This window comes from Miniopterus natalensis, chromosome 18, assembly GCF_054644295.1.
Source record: "Miniopterus natalensis isolate mMinNat1 chromosome 18, mMinNat1.hap1, whole genome shotgun sequence".
In the NCBI taxonomy this organism is placed as follows: domain Eukaryota; kingdom Metazoa; phylum Chordata; class Mammalia; order Chiroptera; family Miniopteridae; genus Miniopterus; species Miniopterus natalensis.
The window spans coordinates 2,225,722-2,250,732 of NC_142098.1; the positions used below are offsets into that span (position 1 = coordinate 2,225,722).

The following is a 25,011-nucleotide window of genomic DNA, read 5'->3' on the forward strand; positions in this document are numbered from 1 at the left end:
CTGGGGACTCACAGCGGGGCTGGGGGGCGGGGGGCGGGGGGCGGAGGGCGGGCCGGGGCCTCCGGGCGGGGGCGGGGCCGGGGGCGGGGCGGGGGCCTCCGGGCGGGGGCGGGGGCGGGGGCGGGGCGGGGGCCTCCGGCCGGGGGCGGGGCCGGGGGCGGGCCGGGGGCGGGCCGGGGGCCTCCGGGCGGGGCTGCGCCTCGGTGCTGAAGTGCAGTCGGCGTCAGGCTCGGACGCTGCAGTCCATCAAGTTAATGCGTGGAAGTCACTAGTTCCTGTGAAAACTCGTCGTTGGTTCGGGCCTTTAGGACTTGGTGTCTGTATTGGCGGCGGGTTCCGCCCCCGCCCCGCCGCGCGCCGCGCTCAGTTCCCGCGGCTGTTCTGTAACTGCCAAGTTGTGTTTTTTAAACAGCATTTCTGTTTATTTTGACTAAATCCAAACATCTAACATAACATTTGTATGACACTCGGGCTCACGCTAGGGAAGAACTTTCTAACCCTACCCTCGAAAGGAAGGAAATCCCGGAGGCCCCTAGACACTGTCTTACAGAAGTGCGGCGGGGTCCGGAGGCGCCCCGCTCGGGCCGGCGGGCGGGCGCCGGGGACGCGGTCCCGCGGCTGCGTGTCTGCCCGGCTCCCGGAGGCCCGGGCGCGGCCGCGTTCCTATGGGCTCCGCTCTTCTGTGTATTGGGTGGTGGCAGTCAGAACGCATAAATAAGTATATTGAATAAGTATAGCGATACTAATGATGTGTCAGTAACAACGTCAATATGGGACTTATTGTTTCTCAGGTTATACCGAACTAATTGGTTGGAAGTCAGTTGTACTATTTTTTTTATTTTTAATCCTCGCCCGGGGTATTTTCCCCACGGGTTTTCAGAGCGTGGAAGGGGGGAGACATCGCTGCCTCCTGCCCGCCTGCTGACTGGGATGGAGCCTGCAACCAAGGGGCGCGCCCCTGGCCCGAATCAAACCTGGGACCGGTCAATCTGCAGGTCGGCACTCTAACCGCTGAGCCGAACCGCCCAGGGCCAGTTGCGCTATTTAATACTAAAGTAACATAATCCTCATCGACAGAGAAATCGGAACTGTGTGTAGGGCCTGCCGCCACCCTAGGAACTAAGGAAGCTAAGTGTCACCAGACTGAACGTGAGACTGGCCGCGGCGGGCATTCTCTGCAGCTTGACCTGAGCACTGCTGGCGACGGTGGAGCACTTGAGGAGTCCCCTGCACGGCCCCTCGCCATAGGGAGCCCTCATTCACAGCCCGAAAGACAGGAAGTGTGAGTTCAACTCCTCTTCCCAGGGCAGCTGTGACAAGGCCATTTCCAAAGTTCTAAGTGCGTGGCTGTCCCCAGTCCCCTGCAGTTCCATGTTAACACCCTGGATCAGGTAACAGTCAAGCTAGGAGCCCTTAGGCCCCTGCGGAACATGACACCTTTAAGTGCTTAGAGCCCTACCTTCTTTCCAAGTGTGGGGGACATCTCACTCACCACAACCACCCAGGACTCACCCCACACTCCTTCAGAGTGGGTGGGAAGGCCTTGAACAGAAGTGAGAGGTGCCGCCTACTGTCCATCACTCTGCGCAACCAGCCAGTTTCATCAGGGGAAATGATTTATTCATTTAAACTCATTTAAGAGTTACTCTTGCCCTCAGCCAAGCTGCCAGCAGCTCTGGGGAAGGTGAGCATGGTGGTCATGGGGTGTTTGTCTCCTGAAGGGGTACCTGCAGCTTCCCACAGGGCAGGGTAGCCCTTCTGCCATCACGGCTGAGACTCAGAGCACAGTGAGCAAGGACAGCTACTCAGATGGTTGTTTAGTCTGTAAAGCATAGGCGTCTACTGTACTGGGGTTCCTGTGTCGGGCATAGGGGCCCCATTCTGTCTGCTCCCGAATGGTTCTCTGCTCTTCGTTTCCGATGGAACTGTAGCTGATTAGGGTCTCGTTTGAGGCCCTAGTGATGATGATCTGTGGAATGACAACTTCCTTCTTGTTCAACTTTACCTTTGCCACAGGTGTCTCTAAAAGGAAGGAAACATCCAGGTATTTAGTAAGTCTATGGGATTGCAGACAACATCTGTATTAGGGCCAAAGCACAAGGACTAGATTTGTGGTTCAGGAAAAAGAAACAGGCGAGGCTGAAAGCAGTCAAAACTGCATGAACATTCCAAAGCTTAAACTAGACACCCTCTTTCTAGGACAAAAACAGGAGTTTTCTGCCACTCACCATGGAGACTCTGAGCTGCCAAGGCTCAGGTAATAGACCTCAAAAAGGCAGGTGTACCTTAGAGGTGAAGGTTCATGTGTACAATTTCCAAAGGATTCTAAATCTGGTAACAGCTCTTTGTACAGAACTTTATCAGTCAGAATGCTGTACAAATGGACATTTCTGACGTTGACCACATTTTCTTAAACTTGTTAAGGTTACAAGGAATACAGAGAACCTGTGAAATGCCTTGTCTGTCAGATGTTACAAAATACAAAAGCAGAAAGGCTCTTTACTGACTCCACCCCTGGAGGTTACAGTTTGAGGCACATCCCTTCAGGCCTCTGTTCAAGTGCTACAGAGAGGTGTCTCTGCGCATATACATGTACATAGTCAGACTACGTCATCACATACTTGTACCAAGACGGCTTTGCAGCGTGCTTTGTTCCCCACTTAACTCATGGACCAGCCACATTGGTCCATGAGTTGCCTACTCTGAGCCCTAGAGTAACAAATGTGAATGACGACCCACGACAAGCTTCTGAAGTAGGTCCTCTTATCACCTACGTTTTACAGATGAAGGAACTGAGGCACAGAAAGTTTCAGTCACCTGCCCAAGGCTGGTGGCAGAGGGAGATGCTGGAGCCTGGGTATCAGGTCTAGAGCCCCCTTGAACTTTAGTGCTCCACAGCCTTGATTATTTTAACTGTTGCCAAGTGACCATAGCCTGCACTGGTCACTTTCATATCATTGTGTTCTCCATTTAATTTCACTTGGGGAGTTTATTTTTTTTACATTGACTTATACAAGTTTTTTGTATTAAAACTACTTAAAAGGTTATGAATATTTAACTTGTGTGATTAAAAATTGCATATGGAATGATTCTTCTCCTTGCAAGACATGCTAGGTGGCCATTCACAGGGCTGCTGATGCTGGCTTCTGCTTGACACGTGGTGGCCTCTGGCTGGAAGGCTCAGAGATGGGAACAGCTGACTGTGGCACCTTCCCCAGGAGGCAGCTTGAGGCTCCAAGCCCCAGCCAGTGTTCCAGGGAGCCTGTCCTGGCCCAGCCTCAGAAGTCACTTCTGCCACATTCTATTGGTTACAAGAGAGGGTTGAACCTACAGCGATTTAGGGAGGGGGGTCAAGACCACGTCCAGGTGGGAAGAGCATCAAAGACATCCCATGGAACATATGGCAGGCGACTTGGGCTTGTCTTTGGGAAACACCCAGCAGCCACGCATACACTTTCACTTTGCAGCAAACCTCAGACACCATGTCCATCTGTCACATACATAGATTTAAGAAAGCTGGGTGCAGCTCTCAAAGACAAGGACTCACCTATATTCCACGCTTTTTTGAGGCATAATCCACACAAGATAAAATGCACAGTTCTTAAGTGCTCAGCTGGGTGAGTTTTCACAATTGTATACACCAGTGTAACCACCCAAACACGATGCACAATGGTCTGTCACCCCACAAAGTTCCCACAGGCCCGTTTCCGGTCAGCAGCACCCTAGTCCAGTCCAGCAGTCTCTTTGGTTTCTTTCTTTTTTTAATCCTCACTGGAGGATATTTTTTCCATGCTTTTCAGAGAGTGGGAGAGAAACATTGATGTGAGAGAGACACATCGATTGGCTGTCTCTTGCATGCGCACTGGTCGGCTGGGGATCGAGCCTGCAACCAAGGTACGTGCCCTTGGCTGGAATCAAACCCGGGACCCTTCAGTCTGAGGGCTGACACTCCAACGGCTGAGCTAAACTGGCCAGGGCAGTCCCTTTGGTTTCTATCCCATAGTAGTCAGGCTTACTTTCAATACTTGGATAATACACAGATTTCTTGAGTTGTTGGAACTCTCCAATTCCATGAAGCTGTTGTGGTATTAGGTTAATTAAAGAAACTCAGACTTCCAAAGGACCTCAACTTTTCCAAATCTAATAGGAAAATTCCTGAGCTTTAAAATAGATGTAAAAGCAGAAGCTTGCATCCTGGTTTTGATGTTCTTCGTGGTGCACTGTCTTCACTTGATTCCTGGATACTGCTCTCTGCCGGGCCACCAAGACCAGCTATTCACCTCATTCCATGAAGCTTGTCTGGCTTTAGTCAATCTCTGTGCAGCATTTAACAGATGACTAATTTTCCTTTCTTTAAAAAAAATTCTTTTTTTGTTAATCCGCACTGGAGGATATTTTTTCCATTGATTTTTAAGAGAATGGAAGGGAGGGAGGGGCAGAGAGAAAAAGAAACATCACTGTGAGAAAGACACATTGATTGGTTTCCTGCCCAAGCTCCTACTGGGGCCAGGGACCGAACCTGCAACTCTTCGGTGCTTGGGCTGACATTCTATCCACTAAGCCACACTGGCCAGAGCTTTCCTTTCTTTTTTAACAGCTTTATTGCAGTGTAATTTACATATCATAAAATTCACCTATTTAAAGCACACAGTTCAGTGATCTTTAGAAATTTTCAGAGGTGGGCAACTGTCGATCCAGTTTTAAAACCACTTGCTCCCATTTGCAGTTAGTCCCATTCTCGCCCTCAGCCCGGCTTCGCCTCTATACATTTGCCTTTTCTGGACGTTTCCCATTCATGGAATAGTAATGTATGTGGTCTTTACATGGGGCTCCTTTCATGCTGTGCTAGCTGTGGAGACTCCCTCGTGGGGTAGCGTGTCGGCAGCGCGTCCCTCGTTCCTGAGGCGTCCCACTGTAGGAGAAGCCACACTCTTCACCTTCTTTCTCGAAACTCCATCCTCACTTTAAAAAAAAATTAATCCTCACCCAAAGATATGTTTGCTGATTATTTTTTAGAGAGAGATACATCGATGTGAGAGAGAAACATTGACCAGTTGCCTCCCTTACTGGAGATCAAACCCACAACCTAGGTGTGCCCCGGCCGAGAATCAAATCCGAACCCTTCTGGTGCACAGGATGATGCTCCAGCCTGCAGCCACACCACCAGGGTGTCCAGCCCCTTTCTTGCTCTCTGACCTTTCCCCTCTATATCCACACTCTCTCCACTCCTCCGAAACTCCGAAACGATGTGTGACAGACACTGCCGGTGCCTTTCCAACAGGCAGTTCCCTGCCGACATCTTCCCTTGCAGGCAGATGAGCCCCTCCTGGAGGTGCCAGGCAGGTGAGGCCCACCGGGGAAAGGTTCTCCTTGCTATTAGGACACAAAGAGAAATGCCTGTCATGGACTAGACACGTCCGGTTTGTGTGTGATACCTGGAGCTGTCCAGCAATCTGGGGCCCACAGATCCCAAGGGTGGTGAAGTGTAGGGGCACACAGTCCTGCTGTTTTCATCTGCTGTGCTGCTGAGCAAACTACCCTGACTGCCCTGCCTGTGACCCTTTGTTTACATGGGAGACATCAAACCCCTTGGCAGTAAAGCCACGTCTGGTTGGGTTTTCTGCGACTTGCAGCCAAAAGTCTCCTGGCTTGGTAGCATTCTCCAAACCTCCTTTGGACTCTGGCCCCTCCTGCGGTCTTCCGCCTTCAAATGAGGGTTCCTAAATTGGTATTTGAAGTCCAGGCCGTGCTCTCAAGCCCAACACCCTCATGTCAAACTGCTTCCTGCCCTTCCTGACTATACAGATGCTTCAATTTGAACTTGCCTGAGCCCAGCTCCTCCTGACCCAGCAACTACTCAATCTCATGGTCACTGCCTCCCACCCTCCTGGCTCCCATCTTCCCAACATCTCATCATACAACAGGTTCCACTGGTTCTACCTCCTGGATCCTTTGTAATTCCCACTGCCACTGCTTCATTAGCTCCTACCTAATAGCAGCAGTGGGCCTGTAACAGGTCTCCTCCTCACTGCCCCAAATAGCCTTTATTCTGGAGACAGATTTTTCCAGGGTACAAACCCATCACATATCCCTTGTTTTAATGAACAGTTCCATTAACACAACCCACACAATAGAACTGATAGACTTCACCTTCTGGCTGCTTCTGTGGCCTAATCCCGCCCCGCCCCCCACACACATATGGAAAGGTCTGGCCACACTGGGCTGTGAAATGAATAAATTTGCCAAACTGTTGCAGCCCTTTGTCCCACAGAGGTTCTGCTTCCTCCATCCTTTCTCACACGTGACTGTGCCCCAGCCTGGGGCAGCGTCCCAAGCTTTTGTTCCAGTCTTGAGTGTTGAAGGACAGTGTGTCTACCCTCTGGGACAAGAGCGGTGTGCGCTGTGTCTGTGCACTAACCCTCTTGACTGTTACGCATGTATCACTTGGCAACTTCCCTCAACCTTGCTCCCTCCTATATAAAGGTCCTAAACCCTCCCACCCTTGCTGTCAGGATCCCTCACCTGGGCTCCTGTTTACCCCACCTCCAAACTCCTTGAAGCTGCAACCTTGGGCTGTCCCCTTCTGGGTGGGCCCTACCTTCAAATTCAGGTGACCGCCACTGCTGCTTGGCTGCCCCTTTCTTCCAAGAGAAGCCCTCTGCAGGCTTAGTGTCTAGAGGCTTTTCAGAGTCCTGGGAATGCCTGTCCATCGACCTTTCCTTAGGCTTTGGGCCTGAACAGGGGCACCCCTTTTGCTCCTCACCTGGAATGTATGGATAATTAATTAGACCTATGATTTACTACATCTAGGGCAATGGATTCATTCTTCTTCAGTTGCCTTCTTTGGTTCAGGGTGACATAGGTAGCTTGAAAGACTTGGGTCACTCCATTTCCCTAAACTGGATATTTCCACGGCGGAAAAGGTTCCCGAGGCATGGTCGTCAGGGAGGACTCGGGCGTAGGAGGGGCGGGCGCCCAGCACCCACGCCCCGCGGGTGTGGGCTGCTCCAGGGATTCGGCGGGCTGGCGGCCCTTTACCTTTCCCGGGCTTGTGTTTGCTTCTGCAAAGCCCCATAGTGAGCCCGCGCCCCGCAGGCACAGCCGGGCACCGGCACCTCGGCCGCGCAGAGCCGGTGACTCACAGAAGCCGCGGCCCCGCGGGGCTGCGCGGTCGCCACGGCAACGCCTCCGTCGTGGGACTGGCCGCCGTCCTCTCGCGAGAGGGGCGGACGCCGGAAGTGGGGAGCAACCCGGAAGTTCACACGGCCGCTGGACGCCCCCAGGAGATACAGTCCCACCGCCTTGGAGGGCTGCCGCTGCGGGACGGGCCATGGACGGTAAGCGGCCGCCACCCTTCGGGGCTCGGGCGGGCCTCTGGCGGGCGCCCCAGGCCTCGCCCCCGGCCCTCGACCCCCGGCGCCCCGATCCCCGGCCCCAGGCTCGCGATCGCCCGTCCCCACGCGTGCTCCGATCCCCAGCCCTCCTGGCGTCCGGCGCACCCCCCACCAACTCCGGCGCCAGCGGGGGGCGTCGGCATTTGGGGCCCTGGGATATCAGGTCAGAGGGCACCGGAAAAGGAAACAGTTGCGGCGCTGCCCCAGAACCCCGGAGGAGGAGGGGAGCTCGGCCCGGGCGGGGCCTCGGCACCGCTCCGGCGCCGCGGCGCGGGGAGGGTCGGCGACCGCGCGGAGCCCCCCGCGCTTGCTGGGTGCCGAAGGGCTGGCGCGATAGGGAGGTTTTTGAAAATCACTTTGTGACACGTGAAAAGCCACACAGCCTTGTCCTTTTTGTGAAGGAAATTCTGCACAAACGGCTTTGGGAGAGTGAGCATCGCCCCCCAGGTGCTGGCAGTTCAGTCAGCTCTCAGGGAGTGTCTTGCCCTATCGCCTTCTTCGGGGCGAGGTTTCGCCTTACCAAAGTTTTGGTCTTTCAGAGTCTGCTCCTCCCACTCAAGCCTCGATGCAGGGCCGTTGCGAGGGGGGGTGCTTCAGGGTGTGGGCCACACCGGCCGCCCTGCCTCCCCCAGGCGCGCTGCCGGCCCGCGCCAGATCGGCTGCGGTTTTTAGAGGCACAGCTGACGTGGCCTGGACCGGGCCCGCACTGAGCGAAACCCCACTGAGCTTGTGCTGGGGACACCCAACCCCATTCTGGTTACAGGACTGGGTGTCTTCCTTCTGAGCTAGTGTGGTAAACCCTTTCAGGAACCCTTCTCCAAACCGAGACATTGAATCAGTTGAGATAGTTTTAAGATGTACCCGAATCACCCAAGAATCACCGGGCCCTTGAGTTTTGGTGAGTAAGTAGCAAGTTCAGTCATCAAGGGGTTGACCAGCAACACACTCAAACCTCCCTGGCTCCTCAGTGTGGGTGGTGAGGACCTCAGCCTGACTGGAGGCTCTGCTCTATGATGACCCTGCGATTTTCATCCATTTACTTTTGGGGGAGAAAGAGTATATAAAATACAGGCTGTCAAGTACTCAGCTAGAAACCTTTGTAAAGTTGCTTTAATTACAAACCACCACCTTGAGTTTTCACTGTGGGCCACGTGCCGTCCACACACTTTTTTTTTAAAAAGTATATCTTTATTTCAGAGAGAGGAAAGGAGAGGGGGAGAGAGAGACAGAAAGAAACATCAATGATGAGTCATTGGGAATTAATCCCACAGCCGGGGCATGTGCCCCTGACCAGGAATCGAACCCTGATCGCCTGGATCCGGGCCACACACTCACTCTTGAGGTCAGCTGGTGCTGTCCTGGTGTTACTGGTGAGGGGCCAGAGGTTCAGGAGGCCTTGCGGTTGCCCAGGCCCTGTGGCCAACAAGGGAGCAGAGCTGTGTGCCAGCCCATCTTCCTGAGGCCCCTCCAGTGCCTGGTCACTCCTGGGCTCTGTTCCAGCTCTGCATGTCGAGAGGGTCTCAGTGACCCAATCTACTTGGAAGTTTTGGTTGTCACAGTTTGTTTGTTTTTTAACCCTCACCCAAGGATATTTTTCCCCATTACTTTTCAGAGAGAGTGGAAAGGGGGGAGAAAGGGAGAGAGCGATAGAAACATTGATGTGAGAGAGATACATGAACTGGTCGCCTCCCACTCGTGCGCCAACTGACCAGGGCCAGGGATTGAGCCTGCAACCAAGGTATGTTGTGCCCTTGGCTGGAATCAAACCCGGGACCCTTTAGTTCAGGGCCGATGCTCTTAACTACTGAGCCAAACTGGCTAGGGTGGGTGTCACATTTCGTAAAATCCTCAAACCATGTCCTCTCTTTGCAGATACCCTGTTCCAATTGAAGGTATGTACTGAATGACTATTTGCCCCAACCCCATCCTGCTGGTTGGTAAATGGGGACTGTGTTATAAGTCGCACTCAGAGGGATGGATTGTACATTGGTTGACCACTGCACAGTGCTCAGCCAGGCTGATGGCAAAGGGGATTACTGAGCTGCTTGATGGCATGTTAATTCTTTTTTTGTCTAGGGCTGAGGGGAAGGGTCTCTTGGGCTCATCTGTAAAAGAGCAGGTTTGTTAGCTTTAAGAAACACAACTTGGGCATGAGACTTCTCCCTTGATGTTCCACTAAGCTTTTAAAACTGTGACTTCAGGTCCTTTAAAATCCCATTGAAGGCAGCTCTTGTGGGCATCTGAGTGTCCCTCCTGTCTGGGTGCTGTCTGCACTTCTGGTGAATCCAGGGCAAGCTTCTGCCACTCTTTTTTCTTTTTCTTTTTTGCCACTCTTTTCTTTTTTTAAAAAAATATATCTTTATTGATTTCAAAGAGAGGAAAGGAGAGGGAGAGAGAGAGAGATAGAAACATCAGTGATGAGAGAGCCATTAATCGAGCCCACAACCCGGGCATGTGCCCTGACCGGGAATCAAACCCCGATTGCCTGGATCCTAGGTCGATGCTCAACTGCTGAGCGACGCCCGGTCTGGCTCCACTCTTTTCTTAAATGCCCCCAGTTAACTTTCTTGGTTAGTTCTGCATGACTGGGCCAGAGTGCTTTGCCACGGATGGGGAAGGCTAGGGCGTGGGCACTTTGTTCACATGCACTCGTGTAGAAGGCACCATGTGAGGTGGTCAGGGCCAGATTCTCAGGGCAGGAAAATCTGGATTTTTTTTTTCCCCCTTAAGGAATGTAGGTGTGTGAGGTAGGCAGACAGACCCTTTCTCTGTGACAGAAAGTTCCAAGTACCAAGTGCACGGGGGAAACCCAGGGCCATGGGAGGGTCTGAGGGGCTGGTGGGTCCTCCCAGGTGGGTGGGTGTTGCAGGCTGAGGGCATACCACTAGCAGGGCCAGTGTTAGGAGACTGTGGGCCTTGGGGACTTGGGTCACCTGAGCATGCTGCTGTGCCAGCTTCCTGGTCAAGTGAGGCCTGTTTTGGGGCTGTTTGGGGGCTGTCGAGGAGGAGGGGGTGGGACGGGACTAGAGGCAGGTAGACTGTGAGAACCTTTTGGTGGCCAGGCAGGCGGGGAGTGAGGCAAGGGTGGATGTGGCAGGGGTGAGGATAGTCAGCCACTGAACTTTTGAAGTAAAGGGTACAGGGCTTGGTGAGGAGGAGGAAGAAAGCTTGGGTGTCTCGCCTGGGCAGGTGGGGGTGCTGACTGGAATGTCCCATGTGAATGGGTAGCCCCAGTTCAGCAGAGCAATGAGGACACAGGGCTGCAGACACTGGCAGAGCCAGGAGTGGGAGTGTCCACCTGCCATGTGCAGTGAGGGCTCTTAGAGGCACACTGCCTGTCACCAGCCGCATCGAGCACTTGGACTTAGTTCCATGTGACTGCTGTTTGGGCTGGTGGGCTTAAAAAGTTTGGAGAAAGAACGAACGGTTGGAGTGTCAGACGATGATTTAGAAGCACTGAGGAATGAGCTGGGTGGTTAGGAACTGGTGGGTGACCTTTGAGAGAAGGCCCTGTGCCCCTGAGAGCCCTCAGGCTGGGGGTGGCTTTGCCAGTGTGACCCTTGCCTCTGCTTAGTTCACAGCGAAGCAGCTGGAGAAACTGGCCAAGAAGGCGGAGAAGGACTCTAAGGCGGAGCAGGCCAAGGTGAAGAAGGTGAGGCAGCCGCTGCCACTGTCCTTGCTCCTGGTGTCTTCTTTTTGTGGCTTTGCTTCCACACAGGGAAGGGGAAGGACCCGCCCAAGGCCTGCAGTGGCTCCTTCTCTGCCCCCCCACCCCAGGCACTGCCTGTGCTTTCTCCCTGTGTGTCTGTGCCTTTTACTCATTGCCAACATTCTGAACTTAATGTTTTTTCACGGACTGTGTAGGAAGTGTCCTTTTGGTGGTCCCTCTCTGACCCACCACTCTGAGCCCTCTTTTTCCCGTGAAGCTTGGGCATCAAAGCCTGGGCAGAGGGGAGGCAATCCTTCTGTGGGTTAGGGGCAGGGCTGGAGGCTTCCAGGGTCCTCGAGTCTAGCGAGGCCTCTCCAGGGAGGGACAGAAGGAGAGGCTGGAAGGGGTGTGGCTGCTCTCCATGGGGCCTCTGTTATAACTGTTGAATAGGAGTGTTGGATTTGGGAACTTCTCACCCAAACATTGGCTTCCAGGAGCCCCCTGGGGGTCTGAGTGCTCATCTTCAATGGCTGTGATTCCTTTGGAATCAGCGTTGCCCACTCTGGGTTTGTGTGGGTGGTGGTGTGAGAGCCTCAGGAGGGAGCTGAAGAGATCTAGTGAGTCAGGAGAGTGGAGTGGTGGGGACAAGTGGCCATGTTTCCAGGGCTTTCTCTTCTAACCCCCACTGTGGGCTGCTCTGGTGGCCTTGCCCTGGACACCCTGGCTGCTGAGCAGCCTTAGGGCCTAGGTGTCTGCATTTTCATGAAACAGCCCTGCACAGGGTTGTGAAAGGGGCACACCAGCAGACACACCAGCCCCAGGACAGGCCAGGACAGGCTCTTGAGCAGGGCTGGCATTGCCCATAATTTTAGGCCCTGCAGCAGAAGAACGTAGAGTGTGCCCGTGTGTATGCGGAGAATGCCATTCGCAAGAAGAATGAAGGTGTGAACTGGCTCCGCATGGCGTCTCGTGTGGACGCAGTGGCCTCCAAGGTGCAGACAGCTGTGACCATGAAGGGGGTGAGTTCCTGGCCCAGGCCTCATGTGCGTGCCAAGTCCAGGTTGGAAGGAGGGGGTTACATCAGAGTCCTTTGGGTCTCAGGTATGGGGGTTTCCCTCCACACAGCAAGTGCATGCCAAAGAGAACACATAGCCCCAGAGAGCTCCAGTGTCCTTGGGCTCTCCTAAGTGCTGCAGCCTGGTCTCCTTGTGTCTGTTGTTCGGTGATGGCCTTTTCCGGGGACCTGGGAAGGGAGGGCCTATGGGTCCTGAGAGGCTTAGCCTGCCTGAGCACAGCTTGGCTCAGCCAGGGCTGAATCTTGCTGGCCTGGTAGAGGAGACCTGTCCCTGGTGGGGACATTCCTTTGTTCAGTCCCATTGTCTCCTCGCTCCCTCCTGTGCCAGGTGACCAAGAACATGGCGCAGGTGACCAAAGCCCTGGACCGAGCGCTGAGCAGCATGGACTTGCAGAAGGTGTCTGCGGTGATGGACAGGTTTGAGCAGCAGGTGCAGAACCTGGACGTGCACACCTCGGTAGGTCAACCCATGTCCAGGCAAGTGGGCAGCGCGTCGGAAAGGTGCCTCGTGGCTGCCACACATTGTTTCCTTCCTAGTGTCAGCCAGTGTCCTCTGTGCTGAGCCCCTGTGGGGCCACCTCCAGGGTACCTGACCCCTTGTTGGGGGCCCTTATAGCACATAGAGCTCGAGCAGAGAAGGACTAGGGCTGGAGTGTCCGCACCTCTCCCGGTGGGGTGGCCAGAAACACTCTCTGCGCAACACCCAGAGGCTAGAGAGAGCCGGACACGTGCTGCAGAGAGCAGAGTGAGGAGGCTGGAGTGGAGAGCGAGCAAGAAATGTGGTTAGGTGGTGACCATGTTGGGGGCCGGTGACCCTTGTAAGGCTGCAGTGGGGGCTCCTGGGCTTGGGCCTGACTGCCCAGAACCTGTCACCCCTCCCCTTCAGGTGATGGAGGACTCCATGAGCTCGGCCACCACGCTGACCACGCCGCAGGAGCAGGTGGACAGTCTCATCGTGCAGATTGCAGAAGAGAATGGCCTGGAGGTGCTGGACCAGCTCAGCCAGCTGCCTGAAGGCGCGTCTGCCGTGGGCGAGAGCTCCGTGCGCAGCCAAGAGGACCAGCTGTCACGCAGGTGGGTGGGTCACCCATGCTCTGAGGCTGCTTCTGTGCAAGAGGAAAGCTCTGGGCTGGAGGTGGCTGGAGGACAGCTTGTGACATGCAGCTTCAACCCTGGTCCTCTGGTCCTTCTGACGAGACGCCTGACTCAGCCCCACTCCCATGCTGCTGCACAATCCAGGTGCCAGCAGGGAGGGTGGTTCTGTGTCGAGGTTCCTAAGTTTAAGTGAAACCCCTTCTGCATCAAGGCCCAGCTGAGCGGCTCTTCCTGCCCCTTGTTCACGTCTGCACTGTGTGTCGGGCGTGTTGCTCACTGTTCACAGCTCACTGTAGAAAGGGTTGTAACGGCTGTTTCCACAGCCTTTCACGTATGTTAGCTCAGAGTAGCCCTGAGAAGCTGGACTGTGGAGAGGGTTACAAGAGGGCAGGTAGGCGGCTGACAGGCCCTGCCTTCCCTCATGGCAGCTCTGTTGTGATTTGCAGGTTGGCCGCCCTGAGGAACTAGGAGCCCCTGCAGGGCACTGCCTCCTGGCCCGTGTCCCCCTGCGTCTTGCCTTCGTGCTGACCCTGCAGCAGCCCTCAGCCCTCACTGTTCTCAGCAGCTCTCGCCTGCCAGGCCTAGGACCCTCCTGTCCTCTTAGGCTGGTCGGCGAGTGAGTTTGCACAAACTTCTGACTTCTGTGGGTGATTTCTGTGACTTTGGCCAAGCAGCTGGAGGATTAGCAGGCTCCCTTCTGTGCCCCACTCTGCACGGACACTTGTGATAGCAGGTCTGCTACTGGCTGTCAGCCAGTGGGGGTCGGAGTCCCCTGCTGTCAGGCGGTACCTGGAGCCCTCCCAGCAGTGGGCAGGAGCTTCCCCATCCCCTGGACAGACACAGGCCCAGGTAGTGCCCCAGGATGTGTTGGGCAGACCACTGAGCACCACCCAGCAAACACCCACCCTGCAGCCTTTGCAGAATGTCCTGGGGGTGGGGTCCTGTCCCCTCCAGCCTAGACCTGTGCTCCTGCCAACTGGCTGAGCCCTTGGGAGCCCGGCCCCAAGTCCAGGCATGCCCACTATGGGGGCATGTTCTCAATCCCCTGCTGACTCTGGAGGGCCCCTGGGTGTGTGCGGTGACCTCTCAGAGCCCAGTCTGTGTCAGGCCCTTCCCGGCCAAAGAGCAGGCAGCCACACGGTCCCATCTGGCACTAAACTGTAGTGCCTCCCCATGGACCCTCACACCCTTGACCTTGGAAGACAGAGTGGCTGACAGGAGCCCTCTCAGGGTCAGCTGTGGCCACACGTCCAGGACAGAGCAGCAGGCTTGTCCAGGTGATCTGCTGGGATGGCCTGGAGGCAGCTGCACCTTCTGCTCTTCACGATCCTGAAGTTTACTTCCTTTTCTTGAAGCTGTTTTGTTTTGTTTTGAGGTTCTTTTGTTTTTTGGTGTTTCTTTTTTTTGCCAAAATAAGAGCAGACAGCAGATGGGGAGCGTTGGGTCTGCGCCCTCCTTGGTTGGAGCTAGTGGGAGCTGTGGTGGGTGCCAACCAGGCCTGCTCCCTGCACAGCTGACCTCCCTACCAGCCCTTCCCAGAGGCTCTGGCTGTCCAGTCTGTCCCACACCGATGGCTCATGTGGACAGAAATATTGGAGACCTTCACCTTGACTTACGCGTTTGTTTCTTCTTGGACTTGGAAACCCATGGGTGTTCTGTGCAATGAGGGGTGTTGGTCAGCCTTGGTGGGCCATGGGCTGTGGGGTAAGACCCGAGTGGGGGTGGGGGCAGGGGCGGGGGCACCGTCTGGCTTTTCTTCTACAATACCAACCTCGCCTTACTCCCTGGCCATGGTCCCTCGGGGCATCCTTGTGCTGGGGGTTTAGAAGAGGTTTTTGGGTATCCTGAACCCAGTGGGGGGGGTGAGGCCGCAACTCATGAAAGGGCAATGGGCGTATGTGCCCTTTTCCTAAAATGCTGTTGTAAGTAAACAAGTTAATCCCTGAGAAATTGCTCCAGGTTTGCTTCAGTGGCTTTGGGGTAGGGGGAGCCATAGGTGGGACCTGCAGTGTGGCAGCCCAGCCCCCCCCACAGGAAACTGAGGGATACCTGGAGGAGGGCAGGCAGGGGCCCAGGGAATGCAGATTCTCAGGCGCACCCAGACGGATAGAATCTGAAGTAAGGTTTACCTTGAAATAATTTTAAACAATGTGGTTGAGACTATTTAAGGATGGGTATTAGAGCCTTTTTAACAGCCCGCAGGCGACCCTTCCCACTGTTGGGCAGCCCCATCAGAAAGAGCCCTGATGCAGTGGGGGCGTTGACAGGGTTCGGCCAGCTCCAGGGAAACCCGTTTGCTTTTTTCCTTCATTACATTAATTTGATCCTAGGTGATCAGCAAATACCCACAAATGTGTCTCCTGGTCACTTTAGATCCTTCTGGAGAGGGTGCCAGCTGGTGGTTAGAGGCAGAGCCCCTGCCCACTGAGGCCCTGCCTGGCTCCCAGGGCCTGGGGAACTCACACGTCATAGAGGAGTCTGAGGGGAACTGATAACAGGAGGGGCTGCCCAGGTCCGCGTGGGCCCTGCAGGGCAGGGGCGCCTGAGCAGAGGAACTCCTGCCTATGTCAGGCTGAACCCACGCCCAGTGTTAAAGCCTGCCCTGTCCAGAGGGGGCGTTCTCAGGCCTGGAGAGGGCTCTGACATGTTGGGGGTCCCAGGCTGGTTCAGTGACCCATGAGATTATTCATCTCAAGACGTATCTACCGAATGTCCAGCAGGCGGTGCTGTTCCCCTCCTGCCCCCTCAAGCTGTGCCCTGCAGGGTCCGGCAGGATGTAGTTCTTTATATGTGAGGAGACCCTGCAGGTGTGGCTCCCGAGAGGCCTCTTGCTCAACCTTGCTTCTATTCTGTCAACAGGGACTGAGCCAAGGGTGGGTGTGCGTGTGGGTGTATGTAGGTGTGGGGGGGTGCAGGTGTAACTAGGAGGGTGTAGGTGTGTAGATGTGTACAAATGCAGGGGCGTGACACGGGAGCCTGGACTGTTTTTAAAGACCCTCCAGCAATGTCTATGTGAAGCCCCCTTCAGACCCTGAGCCTTTCCAAGACTCAGCATCCTGTGCCTGGATGTCCAGCCAGGGGCTATTTCACAGAATTTGCCTTGGGACATGCAGGAGAGTTCCTATAGGATAACACACCCTCAGGGCTCGGGGGTCAGTGCCTTTATTGAGGGTCCACTGTGGGCCTGTCACCTGAGCTCCTTACAGCATGCTGCCCAGGTGAGCCCAGGTGTCTGCTCAGGACAGGACAGTCCTTGTACTCAGGGAGCGCTGTTCCTGGAGCCAGGGGTGCTCTGTTGGCCAGTCTTCCCTGAGCTTCAGGATCCCAAGGGGTTTGTTCCCCAGGGTGTCATAGAAGACACAGGCTGAGGAGGAGGGAGGCAAGGGAGGCCAGCAGGGCCCCCGACGGGTGGCGGAGGCTGGGGGCCTCTGAGTAGCCATACTTCGTCCTGCAGGAATCCCCCAATTCCTTCAGTGGGATGGGCTCCTCCTCAGGGTCCTGGGTGTGGTTGCTGGCCTGGGGACAAACACGGTTGGGCTGCCTGCCTGCCTGCCTGCCTGCCTGCCTGGGAGAGGGGCAGGCAAGTGGAGAAGCTCTCCTCACCTGCTCCACCGCCTCAAAGACCCTCAGCAGATTATAGGCCAGGGCACCCTTGACCTCCGCCTCCGTCCACTGCCTCCTGAGCAGCTCCGCAATCAGGTCTGGATACTTGGACACATCCTCAAGCCCCAAAGGGAGTCTGAGATGAAGGCAGAGAGGATCAGGCTGTGCATCCCGGGCATCAGAGGCCTGGGGAGCCGTCCACCTCCCCATCCTGAAGCACTGGGGGTCCAGTGGGGTGGCCCTCAGAGTAGACATGCTGGGAAGGTCCTCAGGACACACTTCCCTCCTCTAGCCCCTCATGACGGGTTCCTGAGGGTCATGACCCTCCAGCTCACACACGGAACACAGTCTCGGTCCTCACCTTGAAACACCATCAAAGTCCCCACCAAAGCCCACGGCTCCAGCTCCCGCCACCTTCTTGATGTGGTCCAGGTGATCTGCAGGGGAGGTAGCAGGTGTAGGCCTCCCTGTGAGAGGCCTTTCCCTGCGGAGCCACGAGGCTGCTCACACACCTACCTGCTACTTGAGACAGGTTGGCCTCCTTTTTGCAGGCAACATAGTCATTATAGAAGTTCACCATCACCAGGCTGCCCGTTTGATTCTGCTCAAGATAGAGAGGAGTGTGGGCATGGGGGCAGCCTGGAGCCCCTGATGACCACCCGTGAGGCCCAGGACCCGCCTGGAGCACAGAAATGCCCTCACCACCATCTGGAGCACGTCGTCGGGCACGTTTCGTTGGTGCTTGCACAGCTTATAGGCGGAGGAGTGGCTGAAGATGACGGGGGCCTGGGACTGGTTCAGAGTGGCCTTCATGGTGGCCACAGACACGTGGGCCAAGTCGATAATGACACCCAGCCGATTCAGTTCCCTCACCACACTCTGAGGGGACATGGAGCTCGGGATGGGGAGAGCCCAACCCTGGTCATGGGGGTGATGGCAGGCCCCCTGGGCCAGGTGGGCTGCACTGTGTACACTTGTGTTGGCACAGCCTTCTGGGGCTCACCGCTGGCCCCTGAGAGATTCAGGCAGGGGGCAGGGCATTTGGGCAGGGGCCCCTTCCTGGCCAGGTGTTAGACCCTTCAGTGGCTAGGAGATTGGGGCCACTCTAATGACCAGTGGGTTCCAGCTGAATACCCACTCTGGGATGACCCTGGCCAGCTCTGTTTTGCAAGTGAGGAAACTGAGATCCCAGGAGGCAAGACACTGTGTCCTGGGTCATGTGTCCTCTGAGGATTACTGTGGTCCTTGCCCCTGCCACTCACCTTCCCAAAGGTTGACAGGCCTTGGCTCTGGGCCTTGTCATCCCCTGTGTCCACCAGCCAGTTGTCGGCCCTGGGAAGGAGGAGAGTGGTCGTCCCCGCCCATCTGAGCCCACTTGTGGCATTTCCTCAGGCCTGGGCCTCCCTGGTGTCACTTACCAGGGCGTGTTACAGCTGTGCGTGAGCGTCAGGTACCGCATACCCAGGTGGTAGAGTGCCCGCAGGACACCAAGGCTGCTGTCAATGGAGTGGCCGCCTTCTACGCCAACCAGACTGGCCACCTTACCCTGGTCGAAAGCCTGTCGGATGCCTGTGAGAAGAGCCAGGTTGGGACTCTGGGCACCTGGGTGGCAGGTATGCCTTAGCATCCAGGGGGAGCATAAACCCAAGAAAGGCTGAGCTGCACCAGCACCCTCTGCTCAGGATGAGGGTGCTGTGGGGTCAGGGGGGTGGGCTGGGCCAAACCTACCTTTGCTGTTGGTGACGCACAGGAAGGTCTCCGGGTACATCTGGCACATTCGGTGGATGACGTCAATCTGCTCCAGGGTCCTCCTCACGGCATCTTTGTTCTGGGTCTCGCAGGGTGTGTACGCTGACCAGAACTGGGGGCCACAGGGGCAGGGGCTAGGACCTGAGGCTCCAGGCCCCACCCCCACATGCATATGAATGTCTGGTCCCCCCTTCCCCAGTTTTTGAAGCCATCCCCACAGCCTGAGTGGCTATCAGAGTACCCTCCAAAGGCCTGTGGCCCCAAGGAGATTGGCTGGGGGGGAGCACCACCAGGGAGGGGCTGCACCTTAGCTAGGACCCCAGGGAGAAAGAAGAGGGACTCGAGCACAGGGCTAGCCAGGCCGTACCTGGCCCCCCACAAAACCAGCCTTCAGCTTGGGGATGTTGGTGTGTGTGCCGGCCAGACTGGTCAGGTTGGCCGTCTCAATCCGAAGCCGATTGTTGAACATGGTCAGCAGTTTCCAGGGTAAGTCATTGTGCCTAGAGGGGGCAGGAGGAGGGATAGGAGGCAGGTCATGGTGGCCACTTGAACTTGGGGTTCCAAGCTCCTTCCCTGGCCTCTATCCCCTCTCCAGTTTCTTCTTCTCACGTGCTCAAGATTAAGGTTGGCCACAAGGGACACAGATTACTCATTGCCTAAACACACCTGAGCCAGGTAACCTGCGCTGAGAGCCCTAAATGGGTATATTGCCTCTCCAAGGGCCTTTCCTCGGTGTCCTAGGTGTGTGTTCAAGCAACACAGGCCCCTGGGAGCTGATTAGAAAGCAGTTTCAGGCCCAGCCAGACCCACCAGTTGAATCTGGGCTTTACCAGTCACTGTGAGCGAGTGCATGCACACACACATGTAGCACACACCACACACAATACACAAATGCACACATGCATCACACAACACACAAGCACATGCTGCACAGAAGTGCACATACCACACACATCTGCACACATGCGCACACAGAGCGCACACATGCACACACATGGGACATCTAGGAGGTGCCCTCTGGATTCCTAACCTGTTAATGAAGGGACTGTGAGGGCAGTCTGGGCCTGGAGGGGGCTTTGGATGCCACTGTGAGGCCCCCCACCATGCCACCCCTTCCTCTGGAAGTGGCCCCTGCTCTCTGGGGAGGGGCAAGAGGTTCTGTGAATTGTGAGATTTGATTGTTATGACAGGGCTGGGATGGGGTCAGGACACCTTTGTTGCCTGAGTGATGGAGAGCGAGCAAGGTCACTAAGATGGGTGGGGGACGTTTGGGCTCTGGCTGATGTCCCTAGGGCAGGGCTGGACAGGGCCTCTGAAGGGGACAGTACTCCTTTCCCAGAGGACCTCCAGCCTATCTGGAAATCCAGCCCCACCCTCCAGCTGCCACCCAGAGGGAGGGGCACGTTGTGTGGTGTCCCCTGGCCCTCAGCCTCTCCATCCACTGCTGGAACCTGAAGTGGGGGAAAGAGGCTGCCTCCACCCCACGTCAGCCCTTCCACTCTGGAGCCTGCTGCCCACCCTCCTTATCTTAGTGGCCTGGGCGTCCTCCTCAGCAGTGGCGAGGCCCACTCAAGAGGAAGGTGAGGCTTCTTAGTGCTGGAAAGCGCCAGACAGCAAACACACTTGGCAGCGGTTGTGGGAGACTCTGCTGGCTGCCATTCTGCTCCTTTTCCCTGTTAACAGCCCCGCCCCCCCATTTCAGCAGGGCACAGGGTCACCCTTGTAGTGCTGGGTGTGGCCATGTAACTAAGTCTGCCTGGTGACAGCTCCCAAAAGTTGTTCCTGACAAACAGCTGTTTTTCACCCTTTTATTTCTGCTGGGTGGCAGGCAGATGTGATGGCTGGAGCTGGGCAGCCACTTTAAACCATGAGGTGACCTGTGGAATGGTGGCCACACCAAGTTCCTGGCACTGTGGAATGCCGTGCCAGGACTCCCTCTGGATTTCTCTACTGTTGAAGCTACTTATTTGGGTTTCTTACCTGCAATAATAGCTAGTACTAACTGATCCCCTATTATTGGTTTTGATTCTGTCAGCCTAGCACTAGCTTTCCAAGTCTTTGGACAACCCTAGCTCCCTGAGTATTCCCAACTGTCTGGCCTCTGAGCCATCTTACTCCACAATGGGCCTCTGCACAGCCCCCAGAACCTGTACTTGAACCCCCTCTTTCAGCTGCCCCGAGTCCCCTGGAATGAAGGAACAACTCCTCTGGCTCCAGCTGTTAGTATCTTCCACCCACCCCTGCCACCCTCCTGCCAGACGGTGGGACTCCAGGGTGGAGTCAAGTGTGCATGAGGAGACCCTCCAACCAGACCGGACACCGAGAGGAGAGCAGAGGGTGCAAGGTCCAGGGAGGAGACGGAGGGGAGGGTGGTGGGGGCAGGTGGATGCATGCGCCTGACACCCTCCTCTGGAGCTGCCACAACTCCCTGTTTTCTCTGCTTACCTTGCAGAGTTTTTTGTCCAACAAAACCCAGAGGCTTCTGCCAAATAGTGATGACTGCACATTATCGAGCACTTATCATGTGCCGGGGGGGGGCTCTGCTCACACTGCCAGCCCCCAGAGTGCCAGTGAGTGCAGGTGCCCCTCTGTGAGTTGGGTGCATGGGGACCTAGTTCCTGCTTTCATCCCAGGAGTCGCACTGCAGCAGATAGGCAGGGGTGAGCGCAGGGGTGTGACACATGGGTCAGGAAAGGCCTGCCACTAGGGTGGCCCTGCACACAGCCCTGAAGGGGCTGAGGGCAGAGTATGGGTGCAGGATGAGCAGAGACAGTGTGAGGCGGCTGGGGCACTGGGAGGACCAAGGTCAGCTGGAGCCATGGGGCGGGGTGGGGGTGGGGATTGAGTGGGTAGGACAGAAGCTGAGATTTTTGTCTCCAAGACTCCCTCTGGCCGAGGTGCTGAGACCAGACCTTGGCTGGAGGAAGCAGAGGAGAGTCTGACTCATGAGCACTGGGTGGGGGTGTGTGTGCTGGGGCGACAGTCAATGCAGGTGCATTGGGAGGCGGAAGGGGCAGTTGCTGCCAAGTTGGCTGTGACCTCAGAGAAAGAGTGACAGAATCACCAGGGTCTTGGGTGCAGGTGTGGGCGCAGCAGGGACTTAGTAGGGAGCATTGAACTGTGGGAGTCCTCTGACCACTGCAGTGAGGTCAAGCTGACCCCACACCTGCTGGGGTCACCCCAGGTAGACAAAGGAGAGGGAGAGCCTTGAGAAAAGGATCTCAAGGAGGAGGGTCGAGAGGCCAAGAGAGGCCTTCCACGCACTCTGAGCTGGGACCTGGCGCCCAGGATGCAGTTGAGCGCACGTTGTAGGGTGGTGCCCCAGGGACTTTGCGACGTGCCTTCTTCTACTCTGTTCCCTACAGGCCCTCATTGGCTGAGGCCTTTGCGGGCCCTGTGAGACCCCCCAAAGAAATAAGGCCAGCAAAGGTCAAGAACCATGTTACGGCTGCAGAAACTGAGTCCAGGCAGAGATAGGGTGGTGCCTGCCTCAAGTCGGGCACGTGGCCTGGCACCTAGCTCCTCAGCCCCAGCCCCCAGCCCCGTCCCAGGAGTGGTTGCTTACCCATCAATGACAGGTGTGCCCTGCATAATTCTCTCTGCCTCTTTCCGAAACTGATCTGCAGTGCAGACGGCCACCAGGGGCCAGAGCCACCAGCTGGTCCACATGACACAGGCCCCGGGGCCCGGCTCCTGCAGCTGCTCCTGACCCGGCTCCTTGTGCAGGGAGGACAAGCTGGCTGGAAGACAGTGCAGGGGACTTTGGTCAGGTAATTGCTGCCAGGAGCTGCCCAGTTTATCAGCAATCAGCACATTCCCGGTGAGGGTGGGTAGATGGAAGTCCCAGAACCTGTGGCTAGGCATTGCTGTCTGGGTCAGGCTGAAGGGTACTAAGAGGCTGCTGACCACAGGGGCCAGAGTCCAGACAGAAGGACACAGCTCAGGTGGCGGGGGCTGGACAAGGGTGACAGAGCGAGGTACTTGCCTCAAGCACAACTGTCAGATGGTGGCACCAGAAACCTCAGTTATCAAGATGAGTGGTATTTTAATGCAATAGTTTAAAAAAATAAAAATTTGCGCAAATATAATCCACGATGAAGAAAATACACAACTTTTAAGTGAAGAAAGGTCCAGTCTTCTGACTTCCCCTTCTGGCCCAGCTCTGACAGCGCTCCACAGGGCTCCGGTCTCATGGGGACAGTTTCATTCTGTCTCATAGCTTCAGCTGCAGGTGCCTCTTGCGAGTTGGTGGCAGGATGGCATTTCTAGGAGGGACACTGTGGGTGTGACCGTGGTCTTTAGGTGTACTTGGAGAAGACTCAGGCCACTGGGCCACACCATGAGGCGGGCCCCCGAGCACCCTTGTTCAAACCTTACAGGAATTTCAGACGACAGCAGAGCTCACATGGGGGGGCCGTCTGAGTAGGGCCCTGAATGGACCCATCTTGCATCATTTCTTTGTTTGACCGGTACCCTGTGGGGTGGCCGGCGAGTGCTGACTGGGCTTCGGAGTCAGACTGTGCACGAGCAGGTTAGATCTGCAGCCCCATCTGTTAAGTGGAAGCCACCGCAGTCCCTGCTCCACCACAGCCTGCAACTTACATTAGAAGCTGTTTGCTCTGTAGGTTTTTTTTGTTGTTTTTGTTTTTTGTTTTTAACCCTTACCCGAGGATATTTTTTCCATGCTCTTCAGAGAGAGTGGGAGGGAGAGAGAAACATCGATGTGAGAGAAACTCCGATTGGTTGCCTCCTGCACTCGGCCCGACGGGGGCTGGGGATTGAGTCTGCAATGGAGGAATGTGCTTTGGCTGGAATCGAACCCAAGACCCTTCAGTTCACGGGTTGATGCTCTAACCACTGAGCCAAACCGGCGAGGGCTGCTTCGTAGGTTTTCTATTCATTCTGGAGTTGACGATCGCCTTTGTCTTCTGAGCACTGTGCTTTAGTCCGCGGTTTCTGTGCGGTTTCAGCACACAAGTCTTCCTCCTTTTCAGCTCTTGTGCTTATTTTGTGGGCGCTGGTGCTGAAATCCCCCCCTGGCTGTGGTGCATGGGGAGCAGGCGTCGGCGCCCAGGAGCTCTCAGAGGCACTTCTGGGCGGTAGACTGTCCCCTCAGAGTCTGATGTCTCCACTTCTGTGCACAGGCTATGATGAGGAGCCCAGCGTCATCCAGGTCCCACTTCTTTGTGGGTGGCAATCGTGAGTTGCTGTGTCATCCTCAGGGCTCTGCAATGTCTCCAAGACGCGCCTGAGCTCCAGGCTGTTGTTCATGCAGCTGGCTCAGCGTTCGGTTCACAGTCCAAGTCTCTGTCTTCGTCAAGAGGAGCATCCCGTCCCTGGGCCTCCCCTGTGTCCTGCTCTCGCCCAGAGGACAGCCCTCCCGCGTTGGCCCTTCTGTCTCCTGTGTTTTCTCTCCTGTTTTAGGTTTCCTTCTGCTTTTCTTTTGTTCCAAGCACATCCACTTAGTATCTTCTCTGGGGAATTCTATGGCTAGTGTCTTAAGAGTGGTTTCTAGTGTTTTGGTGGCTGAGTTCTCTCCTGGCGCCGGCTCTGGTTATGGAAACAATATTGTCTGACGTCAGAGCACTTGTCTTCTGCTGACTGGACTCACTTTCCCAGCTTGTTTGTCCGGACCTGTGGTTTCATTCGCAGCCTCTCCTCGAGCAGCGGGTGGCTTCTTCCCTTTGCATTCAGCATTCAGGGACCCAGCGTGCAGGAGCTGGTGGCACCATGTATGTGGGCTCTGTGCAGAATGGGCGAGTGGCCAGCCATAGACGGGCCTGGTGCCAGAGCTGGACTCGAGCACGAGTTCTGCCTGAGCTTCTGTTTCCAGTCTGGACTCCCACCCCTCACACCACCTGTCCTGGTGAGGCTCAGGGAGAGAGCAGGGCCTGGCCCACCCCACGTGTTCTCCTCATGGTGCGACGTTGACCTCCTCTCCAGAGGTGGTGGCCCTCCTAACATCTGTCTACCCCCTGGACCTGTCTCCTGGAAAACCCCCATGAGAACCCGGCATAACTGTCTTCCCAGCAGCCCCAGCTTGGCCCCAACCAGACCTGAGCCTTCAGGTGACCCCAGCCTGCCTTCAACTTTTCCAGCTGAGGCCCAGACCCAGATGAATTTGTAACTCATAGGCTGGTGGCTTCTTCATGTCCTCCAGGAGGTCCTGCCCTGACCCTACTCCCCTGGGGTGACTGTACAGCCTGGCTGGCTTCCCTGTAACCCCCTGGTTTGCACAGTGGCTGGTCCCTCCATTAGGGACACCCCAAGAGGAAGGTGGCTCCAGCCTTATCTCACTGCCTCCCCTACCCCCAAAGCCACCCTCTTACCCCTTGACCTGGCACCAGTGAACTCTGCTCATCCCACTCTCCATCCATTGCCAGAGAACCCCAGATGCCCAGCTTGTGGGGCCTCCCCACGCCCGCCCGTGATGCACTCACCTGTCT

The 25,011-nt window shown here is 56.0% G+C and overlaps 3 protein-coding genes across 3 annotated transcripts; 1 reads left to right on the top strand and 2 right to left on the bottom strand.

Moving 5' to 3' along the window:
- Positions 1-1,563: 1,563 nt before the first annotated feature.
- Positions 1,564-7,075, bottom strand: SPATA33 (spermatogenesis associated 33). The gene is made up of 3 exons (XM_016212249.2): positions 7,039-7,075; positions 6,599-6,790; positions 1,564-2,022 (listed from the first exon to the last, which is right to left on the bottom strand). The coding sequence occupies exons 1-3, from the start codon at positions 7,073-7,075 to the stop codon at positions 1,802-1,804; spliced, it is 450 nt and encodes a 149-aa protein (XP_016067735.2). The 3' UTR covers positions 1,564-1,801.
- A 189-nt stretch (positions 7,076-7,264) lies between these two features.
- Positions 7,265-15,163, top strand: CHMP1A (charged multivesicular body protein 1A). The gene is made up of 7 exons (XM_087826777.1): positions 7,265-7,337; positions 9,267-9,286; positions 10,969-11,046; positions 11,916-12,062; positions 12,447-12,575; positions 13,005-13,192; positions 13,660-15,163. Exons 1-7 carry the CDS (start codon positions 7,331-7,333, stop codon positions 13,679-13,681), a joined length of 591 nt encoding a protein of 196 aa, XP_087682903.1. The 5' UTR covers positions 7,265-7,330; the 3' UTR covers positions 13,682-15,163.
- A 1,178-nt stretch (positions 15,164-16,341) lies between these two features.
- Positions 16,342-22,249, bottom strand: DPEP1 (dipeptidase 1). The gene is made up of 10 exons (XM_016212251.2): positions 22,131-22,249; positions 18,933-19,065; positions 18,545-18,677; positions 18,235-18,385; positions 18,079-18,148; positions 17,519-17,695; positions 17,333-17,417; positions 17,178-17,253; positions 16,817-16,952; positions 16,342-16,729 (listed from the first exon to the last, which is right to left on the bottom strand). Exons 1-10 carry the CDS (start codon positions 22,232-22,234, stop codon positions 16,562-16,564), a joined length of 1,233 nt encoding a protein of 410 aa, XP_016067737.1. The 5' UTR covers positions 22,235-22,249; the 3' UTR covers positions 16,342-16,561.
- Between the last annotated feature and the right edge of the window lie 2,762 nt (positions 22,250-25,011).

Coding starts and splice junctions, on each gene's coding strand:
- SPATA33 (XM_016212249.2), bottom strand. CDS start 7,075: ATGGGGCTTTGCAGAAGCAAACACAAGCCCGGGAAAG. Junction 6,791..7,038: donor CAAACACAAGCCCGGGAAAG/GTAAAGGGCCGC, acceptor AGTAAATCATAG/GTCTAATTAATTATCCATAC. Junction 2,023..6,598: donor GCGGTCACCTGAATTTGAAG/GTAGGGCCCACC, acceptor CCTTCCTTTTAG/AGACACCTGTGGCAAAGGTA.
- CHMP1A (XM_087826777.1), top strand. Junction 9,287..10,968: donor ATACCCTGTTCCAATTGAAG/GTATGTACTGAA, acceptor GCCTCTGCTTAG/TTCACAGCGAAGCAGCTGGA. Junction 12,576..13,004: donor ACCTGGACGTGCACACCTCG/GTAGGTCAACCC, acceptor CCTCCCCTTCAG/GTGATGGAGGACTCCATGAG.
- DPEP1 (XM_016212251.2), bottom strand. CDS start 22,234: ATGTGGACCAGCTGGTGGCTCTGGCCCCTGGTGGCCGTCTGCACTGCA. Junction 16,953..17,177: donor GACTTTGATGGTGTTTCAAG/GTGAGGACCGAG, acceptor CCTTCATCTCAG/ACTCCCTTTGGGGCTTGAGG. Junction 16,730..16,816: donor TCTTTGAGGCGGTGGAGCAG/GTGAGGAGAGCT, acceptor GTTTGTCCCCAG/GCCAGCAACCACACCCAGGA.